The sequence below is a fragment of the Arachis hypogaea genome, chromosome 4 (assembly GCF_003086295.3).
Source record: "Arachis hypogaea cultivar Tifrunner chromosome 4, arahy.Tifrunner.gnm2.J5K5, whole genome shotgun sequence".
Taxonomy (NCBI): Eukaryota; Viridiplantae; Streptophyta; class Magnoliopsida; order Fabales; family Fabaceae; genus Arachis; species Arachis hypogaea.
Window position 1 is genome coordinate 109,962,628 of NC_092039.1, and position 14,735 is coordinate 109,977,362.

Genomic DNA, 14,735 nt, shown 5'->3' on the forward strand with positions numbered 1-14,735 from the left:
TGTAAATCAGACATTTTGAATACACTAGAGAGAGCTTTAATTAATTTTGATCTTGTGGACAACAAGTGGCTTTCAGGTAGTGTTGGGTTAAAATCTGCAGCAGAGGTGTAAATTTAATTTTTTATCAGGTGTATTTATAGTCTGTGTTTGGGTGTATTATGCAGATCTCTATGCAGACCGTCATATATGGGTTCCAATCTATCTGGATCACCACTTCATATTATAGTACCTGTAAATCAGACATTTTGAATACACCAGAGAGAGTTTAATTAATTTTGGTCTTGTGGACAACAAGTGGCTTTCAGGTAGTGTTGGGTTAAAATCTGCAGCAGGGGTGTAAATTTAATTTTTTATCGGGTGTATTTATAGTCTGTGTTTGGGTGTATTATGCAGATCTCTATGCAGACCGTCATATATGCGTTCCAATCTATCTGGATCACCACTTCATATTATAGTACCTGTAAATCAGACATTTTGAATACACCAGAGAGAGTTTAATTAATTTTGGTCTTGTGGACAACAAGTGGCTTTCAGGTAGTGTTGGGTTAAAATCTGCAGCATGGGTGTAAATTTAATTTTTTATCGGGTGTATTTATAGTCTGTGTTTGGGTGTATTATGCAGATCTCTATGCAGACCGTCATATATGGGTTCCAATCTATCTGGATCACCACTTCATATTATAGTACCTGTAAATCAGACATTTTGAATTCACCAGAGAGAGTTTAATTAATTTTGGTCTTGTGGACAACAAGTGGCTTTCAGGTAGTGTTGGGTTAAAATCTGCAGCAGAGGTGTAAATTTAGTTTTTTATCGGGTGTATTTATAGTCTGTGTTTGGGTGTATTATGCAGATCTCTATGCAGACCGTCATATATGGGTTCCAATCTATCTGGATCACCACTTCATATTATAGTACCTGTAAATCAGAAATTTTGAATACACTAGAGAGAGTTTAATTAATTTTGGTCTTGTGGACAACAAGTGGCTTTAAGGTAGTGTTGGGTTAAAATCTGCAGCAGAGGTGTAAATTTAATTTTTTATCGGGTGTATTTATAGTCTGTGTTTGGGTGTATTATGCAGATCTCTATGCAGACCGTCATATATGGGTTCCAATCTATCTGGATCACCACTTCATATTATATTACCTGTAAATCAGACATTTTGAATACACCAGAGAGAGTTTAATTAATTTTGGTCTTGTGGACAACAAGCGGCTTTCAGGTAGTGTTGGGTTAAAATCTGCAGCAGAGGTGTAAATTTAATTTTTTATCGGGTGTATTTATAGTCTGTGTTTGCGTGTATTATGCAGATCTCTATGAAGACCGTCATATATGGGTTCCAATCTATCTGGATCACCACGTCATATTATAGTACCTGTAAATCAGAAATTTTGAATACACTAGAGAGGGTTTAATTAATTTTGGTCTTGTGGACAACAAGTGGCTTTCAGGTAGTGTTGGGTTAAAATCTGCAATAGAGGTGTAAATTTAATTTTTTATTGGGTGTATTTATAGTCTGTGTTTGGGTGTATTATGCAGATCTCTATGCAGACCGTCATATATGGGTTCCAATCTATTTGGATCACCACTTCATATTATAGTTTTGAATACACTAGAGAGAGTTTAATTAATTTTGATCTTGTGGACCACAAGTGGCTTTCAGGTAGTGTTGGGTTAAAATCCGCAGCAGAGGTGTAAATTTAATTTTTTATCGGGTGTATTTATAGTCTGTGTTTGGGTGTATTATGCAGATCTCTATGCAGACCGTCATATATGGGTTCCAGTCTATCTGGATCACCACTTCATATTATAGTACCTGTAAATCAGACATTTTGAATACACTAGAGAGAGCTTTAATTAATTTTGATCTTGTGGACAACAAGTGGCTTTCAGGTAGTGTTGGGTTAAAATCTGCAGCAGAGGTGTAAATTTAATTTTTTATCAGGTGTATTTATAGTCTGTGTTTGGGTGTATTATGCAGATCTCTATATAGACCGTCATATATGGGTTCCAATCTATCTGGATCACCACTTCATGTTATAGTACCTGTAAATCAGACATTTTGAATACACTAGAAAGAGTTTAATTAATTTTGATCTTGTGGACAACAAGTGGCTTTAAGGTAGTGTTGGGTTAAAATCTGCAGCAGAGGTGTAAATTTAATTTTTTATCGGGTGTATTTATAGTCTGTGTTTGGGTGTATTATGCAGATCTCTATGCAGACCGTCATATATGGGTTCCAATCTATCTGGATCACCACTTCATATTATAGTACCTGTAAATCAGACATTTTGAATACACCAGAGAGAGTTTAATTATGGAAAAAAAATTTACTTATAATTGGATCAAATATATTTACACCATGTGTTCAATTTCTTAGAACAAGAAGATCAATAAAACCTAGAAGAACATAGAAGAACAGTAAAACATAGTTCTTCGATTTCGAAATCAAAAACAGAAATGTGGAAAATGTACAAGATGAGTAAAACAATAACGTACCTTGAATAATATTTTGTTGATGGTTTCTGCTATTATTCGCGACGAGTTCAAATGTCTCTTCAGTTTGGAATGTTGCTCGAAACTTGAGGATTTGTGTTATCTTTGAAGGAGAAGAGGAAGAGTGAGCCATAACGAGCGGTTTTTTTGAAGCGTAATCGTTCGAGTGACGCGCATGAAATTGACGCTCCATTTAAAGGGAGGGAGTGCGCGTGGATTAAACCTGAGTTGGGCCAACTTGTAAAGATTGTATGCGTTATTTGCTTGTATGTGTAGCGGGGCCCTTTACTTATAACTTTAGAGATTGACAATACTAATAGAGAATTTAATAATGTATCAATACTAACTTAATTTATTGTTTGGACAAGCCAAAACTTGAGTTTATATAAAGTTAACTTCTAAAAATATAATTAAAACATTTTTAAAATATTAAAAATAAAATTAATATTAGAGATATTTTTAAAGATAAAAAATATATTTATTATTAAGTTTATTTTTATTTTTTATATTACGATTGAATATCCTTAAAAAGCATACTATATTTGTAAAGACTAATTATTTATTATAGTATGGTTTCCATTAAAAATAAATATGAGAATATGATAAATATGCCTCTTTAGACACCTACAAAATTAGATGGTTTGACAAATTTTGTATTAATACCTTTGCTAATAGTTTTAGCTTAAAATGTGATATAGAATTATAGATAATAAATTTTGGAAGTTCTATAATAAAATTTTAAAAAATAAAGTATATTTTTTGTCTTTGAAGTTTGGTAAAAAAATTTAAAAATACTCCTAAGTTTTATTTAATTATTTCAATTTTGTCCCAAAATTTTTTTATTTGTATCAAATATACCTTCGACGGCTAAATTTTCAAAAAATTTAAGACCAATCTAACAATAATGTATAAAAATTATGCTTGATTTGCTTGTGTTGAGGGTTACTATTATGAAATTATTGTTGAATTGGCCTTAAATGTTTTGAAAAATTAGTCGTCAGGGGTATATTTGATACAAATCAAAAAATTTTTGGACAAAATTAAAACAAATGAACTTAGAGAATTTTTAAAACTTTTGTCAAACTTGAGGGACAAAAAATATATTTTATCCATTTTAAAATAATATTGATTTTATCATTTATTACAAAAATACAAATTTATTTTGCTTGTGGTATTTTCATAATTAAGTTCAATGCTTCATAATATAAAAAAATTATAATATAATACAAATTTCAAATTTCAGTGGCTCATCATTTTCATATAATCATATTAATAAAAAAAATTATACTATACATAAGAAAACAAATTAAGTTGGTTCAAAATTCATTAATTATATATCAAATTATACCAATAAAAAAATTAAAAAAATCAAAACCAATAAAACTGGTGCAATAATCAATTAAACAAAAACCACAAAAAATTAATATTTAACTGTCTTTTTTTTGTCTTTAATTCTTTAAGTAAAAGGATTTTTTTGTCATTGAAAGATATACTAAAAGACAAAATTGTATCCGCTACCTGATCGTACATCGAAATTTCATGTTCCATAAAAGTAAGCGGAACATGTGATAATTTTCCTAAATTATATAGTATGTATTATATAAATCCAATATTAATATACATTATTCCTAGATGAGCAAAATGTGTTATATAACATTTTCTCTTTTGCAATTAAAGACCTCCTCTCTCTCTTTATTTTATATTATCAAATGGCAAAAGATTAGTTTTTTTTTCTCTTTATATATTAATACAAAAAGAAGAATTTTGAAAGGAATTTATTGGGGAGAAGAATCTTTTTCATTATATAATATATATATTATACTGAAAATTCAGATATAATTAATTTTATATAAAATTGATAGTTGAAAACTGTTAGAGGACAATTTAATTAAATTTATCAAATCATTTAATGTCTCTCAACTATCAACTCCACATAAAATTATTTGCACACGAGTTTTCATCATATACATATATGTAGACGGGTATGATGCATTACCTAGATCACCGTTAATCACCGCAGCATGCAGTGCCGTTCGTCCATTGGGTCCTTCATATGCAGGTGATTCCACTCGCTCCAATATCTTGGACACGATTTTCGTATATCCCCTCTCTGAAGACAAGAAAAGTGGAGTCTCTTTGGCTTTATTAGCAATATTTGAAAGTTCAGGTTCCTCACGTAGCAAGATTTCTACTATTTCATAGTGACAATGGCGTATTGCCTCGTGTAACGCAGCATCATTCTCTTGGGTTTCAGCTCTTAAAAGCCTTTTCTCTGCACCAATTCCACTTTCAATTTCAAGCAACAAACCTTTGGCACGCTCTATTAGTAAATTTACTATAGCCAAGTGTCCGTACCTATAGTGAGATCCAAAATATTTTGTTACTGGAAAGAAAAATAATTTCTGCATGTGGAAAAATAAATTATATAATTTTTAGTTTAATTTGGAATTGTTCAAAGTTGGTAAAATAAAAAAAATCACTTTTAGATTAAAATAGTAAATTCATACATAATAAAATTATTTATTATAAATTTAATTATCAGTAATATGTTATTTTAGCACTTTACAATTTTTTTTCCTTTTTCATATTACAAAACTTCTTATAGCTCTCTCAACACAAATCAACTTATCCTCCCGTTAATCAATTTTGGTCATCATTTTTTATTATTAATTTAATTTTTTTAGTCTAATAATTTAACTATATACTTTAATCCACACTTTTAAATATTGATAATTAATTACTAACAAAAAATTATAAATTCTAATGACTCTATAAGGCCTTTAAATAGTTACTAATTAATTATGGGATTTGGATACATATTAAAATACGAAATAATTGCATATTTATCTTTATAATCAAATTTTATAAATGATATTGTCCTCTTGCGTACCTAGCAGCCAAGTGAAGGGGCGTTTCTCCTTTGATGTTGGGAAGCAGAAGTAGACCTTCACACTTGTCTAAAATCTGTTGTACGAAACGTTCTGAAACGGGTTCTTGTTTGATACTTTTGTATCTGATTAGATTTTGAAATTTAATTTGAATCTTTAGGAGGAATGGTAGTGGAAGTAGACTTGGAGTTGTTTCTGTGGATGTTAAGTGCACGTGAAGGACCGTGTTTTTGTTTGGTGTGAGGATAGACTCAATGCTTTGGACATTGATGAATTCCTTGAAATTTCCTTCAACTGCAGCCTTGTAAAGCTCACGATCGATACATGTGATATTGTTGCTGGGTGGTGATACTAGTGATGACGATGACAAAGACGAAGAAGAAGAAGGAGCAGACGAACCAAAATCCAGACTTGGGATTTCTATGGTCTCCATATGATTCTGCCTTCTTTTTTCAACGTTTCTGGTTTGTATTAAGTAAAGATATATTGAGATAGATAGTCTATAAGTGTTATATATAATAATATATAATATAGACTGATGCTCAGGCTCAAAGGAAAAAACTGGATTCGTTAATTCAAGGTCAAGTGATAATTACTTATTAATTAAAAAACCACACAATTATACATCATTGTCGTCCTTGGTTAAAAAAAAAGGGTGGCTTAGTTAAGTCAAGGTCAATTACTTATTAATCGGAAAAAGAAAAGCACAGAGTTATATCCTTAATTAAGAAAATAAAAAATATTATTCGTACCAAATTAGCTATTAAATTAATCGTCATGTATTAGGTCATTTTTTATATGTATTTCCTATTTTAATATATATTTATATTAATAATTAATTTTAATGATAAATTTTATTGTATACAATATAACGTAATTGTAAACAATGTAGTTAAGTATCGTCGGTGTCCTTGATTAGAATATTATTGGTGTTCTAATAGAAAAGTTTTAGGTAGAGTGAATACTTAATTTGGCATCTAAAATTTGATATTCAACTTAAATTGATCTATAAAATTATAATTAATTTAATTTAGTCTAAAAAATTTATAATAGTAATTCACGTTAATTTTTTAATTGATTTCTATGAATCACGAGTTGATTTTGTACATTAACTTATTAAAATTTAAAATTTTCGTTTAAATTTTATGTAACTGACACTTACTAAACTTTTTAAAAATTTGATCGACTTCCCAACATCATCACAAGGACGACAATAACTGTGAATTTCTCTTTCAACAATTTTTTTTCCCTCCTCGATCTTGCTAGTTGTGTGTCTTTAGGATCTACCGGAAAAAGAAATCACATTCCTCTCCAAAACTTGATTTTAATTATATGTTCAAAAATTTTAATCTAATAACATGTTTAAAAATTTTAATTCAAATTTTAATCCACATATTTTACATCATAGACAGTAATTTAACTTTGGTTTATTACCTGATCGTTTTGACACAATTCCAAAATTTTTGTCCAAAATTTTTAGACGTCAAAAAAGTTTTTAGCATTGGTCTTTTACTACACAAGCAAATGGTTCTTCTCCTTCGAACCGAGTTATTGCCACGAGATGATTGAGAAGACTAGGATGCTATTGAATCTCAAAGATAACCTCTAACTTTTGCTTTGGAACATGATGGATTTTGGGGCAATGGAAAAGAGAAAAATTTTAGGTTAGGATTTTGCCATTTTTTACATTTTTAATTTATAATTTTTTTTTATCATCTTAACGGTTATTTTGGCTATAAGTGCCACCTTAAATATTTCATGTCATCACCTCTATTAAGTATAACTGAGAAATTTAAAGGTGAGATTACATTGATGCCTTTTTAAATATTTTAGAATAAAAATAAGATGATTTAAACGTTAAGGATTAAAATAGAATTTACTCTAAACATTGAGAACTAAAATAATATTTTATCTAAAAATAAAAATAATTTTATATTTGAATATTTCATGCAAAAAATTTTTTTATTTATCAATATATTTGAGTATAAGGATATGAAAGTACTATTTTATTTATTTATTATATGAAAATATTTTTTTAAAAAAAAATATTTTTTAAAAAAATATATAAATTATAACATCTCAAAAAAGATAATTTTTTAGTATTTTTATTTTATTTATTAGAAATTTATTAAACATGCTAAAAAATAAAAAAAATTATTATTTTTTTTTCAATTTAATGACACATAAACAAACATTAAGAGAAAAAGAAATGGTTTGGTAAAAGTAATGAATTTAGATCTTTTAAATTTTAAATTTATATTTTAGAGGATAAAATATGATCTTTTATCTTTGAATGATTTTTTTTTATATTTATTTTTAGTCTTATCTATAAAATAAATGATAAAAAATCACATTTTATTCTCTAAAATAAAATTCAAATTTTAGAAAATTCAAACACAAAATAATAATTGTTTTTAACCTTGATTTAGTAAAAGATATATATTTAACATTTTTAGAGCACATGGACTCTTGCTGTATGGATGATAATAATAAAACATCTAAATTGATGCACTGTGTCGGAGGTTTTTGATTGGTAAGTGAACAAATTAATTAATTAACTGCAAATTAAATAAAAAATAGAAGGTCGTATTGGCTATGGCCCATTTTTCAATATCTTTCCAAGATAATACCTTTCTTTTGGAGTGGTTTTTCATTTTGTATTTTTGGTCTTCAGTTTATGGCTTTTTAAGAGGGTATATGCCTCGTCCAAAAAAGATGACAACAAAGCAGAAAGAGAGTTGTTTTTTAAATAATAGAAATATTTGATAATAAAAAAAATTTATTTAAAATTAACCAAAATTTATTTTATTTATTATTTATTAATTATTATAATAATTAATAAATATTAAATAAAGTAAATTTTAACTATTTTTTTTTGTCTTTCTATAATTATCGTTTAAATAAATATTTTAAATTTTTATCACAAAAAAGAATAAATGTTTTAAAAAAACTTGCTTGGACCTCTTGGAGGATGGCAAAATGCAAGGCTATCTAGAAGGAGACAAAAGAAGCAGGATTCAAGTTGGATAAATATTTGGCTTCACGTGATTTGATGAATCAAAAGCAATAGATTTTAAAATTAAAATTATAAATCATATTATTAATTAATTATTTTTAATTTTAGATTTTAAATTTTGAAAAATAAGGATTTGCAATTAAACCAAATCACAATTCACATAAATACAAATACAGTTATTTCCAATACTACACTAACCTCTCAATCTCTATTTGCGATCTCCGGTCGCAGAGTCACCCCAGTGCCGCTGCACTTCCTTGCTGTCCGGTCCGACGCCGCCCACTCGCCCAGCCTCGTCACGTCCCATTTGCGCTCCGTTGCTATGTGAGATCGCACCGCAGCAGTCCCGTGCATCCTCTTTCCCGTTGCCTACCCGTCGCTGGCCGTGCAGGCCCTATCGCAGCCTCACCGTGCGCGGTAAGGCCATAGACGTCTAACGCCATACGTTGCTACATTTTCATACTTGTATAACCGTCACATGTATGGGTGGCAATAGGTAGGGGTAGGGTAGGGTTTGGAATCAACCCTAACCCTACCCGTGGGTTGAGATTTTTATATAAACTCAACCCTATCCTACCCGCGGATTGAGAATATCTCAACCCTAACCCTACCCGCTCTTAACCCGCGGGTACCCGACCCTATCCGCGGGTTACAAAAAAAGATGCAATATTATTAGATAACTTGATGATAATTTAAAATAGAACTGACTTTTATGGAAAAAAAAAGTTTATTAAATTATCAATTAATGATCTTCTTTTAATAACTAAGGATCTTTTGCATTTAGTGAGAGGTCTTTGGTTCAACATCCACTTAGAACATATTTTTATATAAGTATATAACATATACATATATAGGGTGCGGGTTGGTCGGGTAGGGTTAAGGTTCAACCCGCACCCTACCCAACCCGCAAGAAAACCCTACCCGCACCCTACCCTACCCGCTGTGGATTGGGTTGACAACCCTACCCGATCGGGTGGGATCGAATTGGGTACCCGCGGATAGGGTACATATTGCCACCCCTAATCACATGCATGTAAATAGAGTTTAACTTGAATGAACTGTTTTATGATGCTCTATTGTCATTCACCAACGACAATTTCTCTCATTCACACGTAGTCACTAATGAATAATAAGTCAAATGTTCAGTTCATTAGGTATGTAGATAGTTAGTCTAATACTTATGTGGCTGATTTGATTAAGTAGTTGCTAGTAACATATGTCGGTTGCCGGATGTTTAATTCAATAGATATGCAGATGGTTATGTTGATTCTTAATTGGATGGTTATTCCTTTTAATTCGATTTACTCATGCACAGTTAATCAATGACTAAATATTCAATTAATTAGGTATGTAGATGGTTATCCTAATATTAGAATTTAAGAGGTAATTTAGGGGTGGAATATTTTTTTATTTTATTAGACCAATTCTAGAGCCTATTATTTACATTATTCACAAAGATCATTCTCTACCTAGCAAAACCAATTTTAATAATCTTAAAGCGTCTGGTTGTTTATATTATTTCTGATTCCTTCTTCATAATGTAATGGTTACTGAGTCATTATGAGCTTCCATATGCATTTCGTTACTAAGGGAGAGCGGTAGAAAATTTTGTCATATACATGTAGCTATTGAATTGTGAAAACCACTTATATCTATTGTAATTTCCATATCCCAAGTGTGATTGGTTATTATCTTTAGCAATGTTTGATTATAATCTGGTCATGAACTTTGATTTGTATTGAGTTTGATTATTACCATAGTTGATACGTTTGTTGTAAAAGTGGTTATTATGAGCGTTCCATTGCACTTGAACACCATACGCTTGTAAAAATGTTTGAACTAAGATATGCCTTTCTTTCTTGTGATTTTAATTTTTGACTCATAAATAAATTTGGCCAAATCTTGTTTTTCATATCAACATACATTAGATTACTTTGATTTAGGTTTTAGTATTTGGTTATAGTTAGATTTTGAATTATGATTTGAAACAAGTTTGATTATAATTTGATTTGTGAACTTTGATTTGGATTATTGAGTTTAATTCTTATCCTAAGCGTGTTTGATTATAAGCGAATTTTAAAGTATAATTTGAAATGTGTTTGATTATAATATGATTTTTTAATTTTGATTTATATGTTTGAATTTAATTACAACTTTGAGCATATTTGATTATAATCGAATTTTAAAATATGATTTCGAGTGTGTTTTATTATAACTTATAAATACAAAATGGAATTTTTTTAGAATAATTTCTTTTACCCTTTTAAAAACAATATTTTTCAATATTTTGATACCTTAATTTTTTTTTATTACAATGTTCATATTTTATTTTTATGCCTATTGTTATTTTTCCAGAATTTGGAGTGTCATCCCATGTTAGTATTGGAGGGTCATTCTTTCATTTTTTTATTTTTTATTTTTTTGTATCGAGCTAATGCTTTTAGCCATATGATCATATATAGATTGTATTACACTATTTTTAGCGATGGTTGGTGCTGAAGTTCTCGGTCTTCCTTATGCCATGGCACATATGAGATAGTAGGTATGTGCTTAATGATTCTACTTAATGTGTGTATATGTATGAAATTGATATTTGAAATGATGAAATTGTTGAACATGCAAGGAGTTTGGTTTTACGCTGATTAATCATGTCATGTATTATCACACTGGATATAATACTCAAATAAAAATAGAAACAGTGATGGATCACTGACCAGCAAGGAGCTTCGCAAGCTAGAATCTCCTGCCACGAAAAAGGAGTGACGACGAAAGAGGAAGGATCAAGGGAACTCAGCGAACCATATCTAAAACCAGGTGAACAGAGGCGAAAAAGGAGGTGATCCAGCATGGAGAAAATTGAGGTGGAAAGTGGCCAAGGAGCAAAAAGACCAGGAGCCGACGAAAAAAAAGAACGACCAGCTCCAACATGGCGATGACACAAGGATGTGTTGGGAATAAATAGTATGACCACAATTCAATTAATTACATGTCAAATAATTTGTTATTGTTATTATATTAAAATGTTAATATAATAAGGTTCATGATTAAATTTAGAAATTTATTATTGTGATAGTGATCGTAATATTGAGAGATAAATCTTTTATAATTTAATCTAAATTGTTCTTGGTCATAGGATTATTAAAAAGGACATTATAATCCGCAAAGATCAATATATACATAATGGTCTTCATTGGATGAAGATTAATAGATCACATTTATTAAATTATATATATATAGATTGTGCATATAGAGATATAACCATTGAACTGACTCACTCTGAGAATTTCTAATGATTATAAATACCGCATATTTGTCAATAGGATATTTTCAAGATAAATATAATAATAGAGTTTTCTTTGACCTGCGACTATCATAGTAATTAACAATATATTTATTATACTTTGATTCCGGACACCTAATACCCTAGGGTGCTAGTTGAATGGATATTGGGTATGATTTAAATACTTGTAGAATTAATGATTAGTCAATAAAGAATCCGTCAACTCTCGGTAAAGAGTTTGAGCTCTATAATTATAATGACTGAGATGAATAAAACCTTGGCCAAGGGAATTGAATGAATGAAGAAATGAGTTTTTTAGGTCATTCAAAGTTCATTATAATAATAGTAACAAGTTAGAGTTTGACAATTAAACCATACTCTAAGGGTTAACCAAGAGCTGGAAAGATGGAAGGAATTACACTTTGTTCATCTAAGGTTCTTAGTAAAAATATATTACTTCATACTATCGGGTTGTTGAGCAGTGTTGCTAGACGCCAACCTTGATTAGTAAATTTAGTATGACTAATGTACTACCCGCTTAGTATTGAACCTATGAAGTCACACACTAACGAGTGTTCTAATCTTTGCTATAGAATTATTTAATTATTATTTTGATTTGATCAAATAAATAATTATATTAATTCAAAATAGAATATTATTATATTCTTTGCTAGCACCAAGAATATAATAATAGTATGATAATTGAGAATATTAAATGAGATATGAGAATAATTAATTATTCTATTTCTAAATTTGGATGAGATCCTAATTGATTTTGTTTTAAATTGAGTTATGATATGATTCATAAATTTGAAGGATTATTCAGATTTAGAATTTCAAAATATGATTTAAATTTGAATTGAAATTCAAATTTAAAATCAATAACAAATCTCATACTATATATATGTATGCCAAGAGTACAGGAAATAGACGAGAATAAAACACAAGAATTTTATTCCTTTACCTCTACATACATAATCGTATGTGAGCCTAATTTTTGGAGAAGGATTTTATGGCGTGCAAAGAGTTGCAAGAGCTTTCTCAATTTAGATCAGATGTCCATTAGTCAAGGAGTTGACAACAAAGGTTGATCTCGGTGTGGATATACATAGCGCCTTCATACCATTGAAGGAGAAAGTAATTTTTACTAGCGTACATAGGTATTTAGATCTGATCTACTATATATTTATTATTGGAATAAAATTTAAACACAAAATAGATTTTTAGGGTTACTTTCTTTTTTTCTGCTACGTGTTATAAACACATGATAATCCTTCAAAATGATGGTGGTCGATGAAGAGAGGAAACGAGGGTTCGAGGAAGGCGGCGAGATCTGAAAGAGAAGGGGAGACATGTGACCGTATAAAATGAGCGAGTGCCTAATTTGTATTAGACTTTTATACGTATAAATACAAATTAAAGATAAAGATTCACATGCAGTTGTATTCATATAAAGTTGATAATTGATAACTGTTAGATGATGATTTAGTCAAACTTGTCAAATTATCTAACGATTTTTAAATATCAACTTCACATGAAGACAACTGAGTTTCCTCCAAATACAAAAATATATAATAGCTGATTTTAGTGTATAAATAGCATTTTTGACGAATTAATTATGAGTATATCATAAGTCACAAATTTTAAATAAATAAAATATGAGAGTTGATGTATTCCACATATCTCGTTTACACCGTAAACGAGATATGAGTATTTGTAAGTATAAAAATATAATTTTTATAAGCATAAAAATATAATTTTTAAAATAATTAAAAATATTAATAAGTTAGTTTGGACTGATTTAAAAAATAAAAATTAATATATTTTATTATTATTTAGATCGAATGAGATATTAACAAATATTTTAAATATTTTAGTTGAATAGTTGGATTAAAGAAAATTCAAATTGATACCATTATTTAAAATTAGATTGTATTGAAACACTAACTATTTCAAAGTTCAAATAATATTAATATCATATCGATCTAAATAGTAACAAAATATATTGATTTTTGTTTTTTAAATCGATCCAAATCAAATTATTAATATTTTTTTATTATTTTAAAAAATTATATTTTTATATTTATAAAAATTATATTTTTCTTCTTACAAATACTTATATCTCTTTTACAGTGTAAATAAATTAATTATGAGAAATTGAATATAAACGAGATATGTGGAGTATATCAATCCTCATGCATCACGGGTGCACCTATTTTATTTGTTTAAAATTGTTACCGTAAGCAAAATATACTCATAATTAATTTGTTTACACGGTAAATGAGATAAATAATAAAACACAAAAATATAAGTTGTGTTCAAATTACTTATACCAATAAATAAAATATTTCAAATATTTATTTGAAAAGAAGCCTAGATAATGATAAAGAGCATTCAGAGTGTAAGTCGGGCTTTTCTTTGTACTCAAGTTCTTTTACCCAACAATGAAATGCATGACTTATTTTACAATCTGGGGCAGCTCAATTTTTCAATGTTGGGAGGTTCAGGTTATCAAGACAGGTTAAATTTATTGAGGTTTGAAAATAATGAACTTTGTAAGTGTATAAATACAATAGCGTAGTCTAAGACAAAATAACACATAAGATTAATATAAAACACATCTTTCTCTTTGTATAGATGTACGCTGCGACATATTAGTGAATTTATATACGAATTATCTCAGTTATATTGAGATAATAATATTAGTGAATATTAATATTAAAGTTTTTTATTTATATTTCTTTATTTTATATTTATATCTTTTTATTTATTTATTTTACAACACGTTATCAGCACGAAGTTCTGATCAAAATTTAGGAAGACACAAATAATAAAATATTTATTATGTTAAAACTTTTTCACCTTAAATTTAATGTTCTTGATATATTTGGAAATAACTACTTATCATGGATACTAGATGCCAAAATTCATCTTAATTTAATGGATATTTGAGATATCATTAAAATTGAAAATAAAGCATTCAAGAAGGTTAGAGTCAAAGCCATGATCTTCCTTCGTCGTAATCTTGACGAAGAATTGAAAAATAAATATCTCAT

The 14,735-nt window shown here is 28.8% G+C and overlaps 1 protein-coding gene across 1 annotated transcript; it reads right to left on the minus strand.

The window, feature by feature from the left end:
- Window positions 1–2,469: 2,469 nt before the first annotated feature.
- Window positions 2,470–5,877, minus strand: LOC112795167 (uncharacterized). The gene is made up of 3 exons (XM_072234691.1): window positions 5,386–5,877; window positions 4,492–4,850; window positions 2,470–2,718 (listed from the first exon to the last, which is right to left on the minus strand). The coding sequence occupies exons 1-3, from the start codon at window positions 5,814–5,816 to the stop codon at window positions 2,558–2,560; spliced, it is 951 nt and encodes a 316-aa protein (XP_072090792.1). The 5' UTR covers window positions 5,817–5,877; the 3' UTR covers window positions 2,470–2,557.
- Window positions 5,878–14,735: the final 8,858 nt, after the last annotated feature.

Bases quoted from the DNA above. Each gene is read 5' to 3' on its own strand.
- LOC112795167 (XM_072234691.1), bottom strand. From the start codon at position 5,816: ATGGAGACCATAGAAATCCCAAGTCTGGATTTTGGTTCGTCTGCTCCT. The intron at 4,851-5,385 runs GTACGCAAGAGG...ATCTCACTATAG, and splicing joins CCCCTTCACTTGGCTGCTAG to GTACGGACACTTGGCTATAG. The intron at 2,719-4,491 runs GTAATGCATCAT...GGCCCAACTCAG, and splicing joins GGTGATTAACGGTGATCTAG to GTTTAATCCACGCGCACTCC.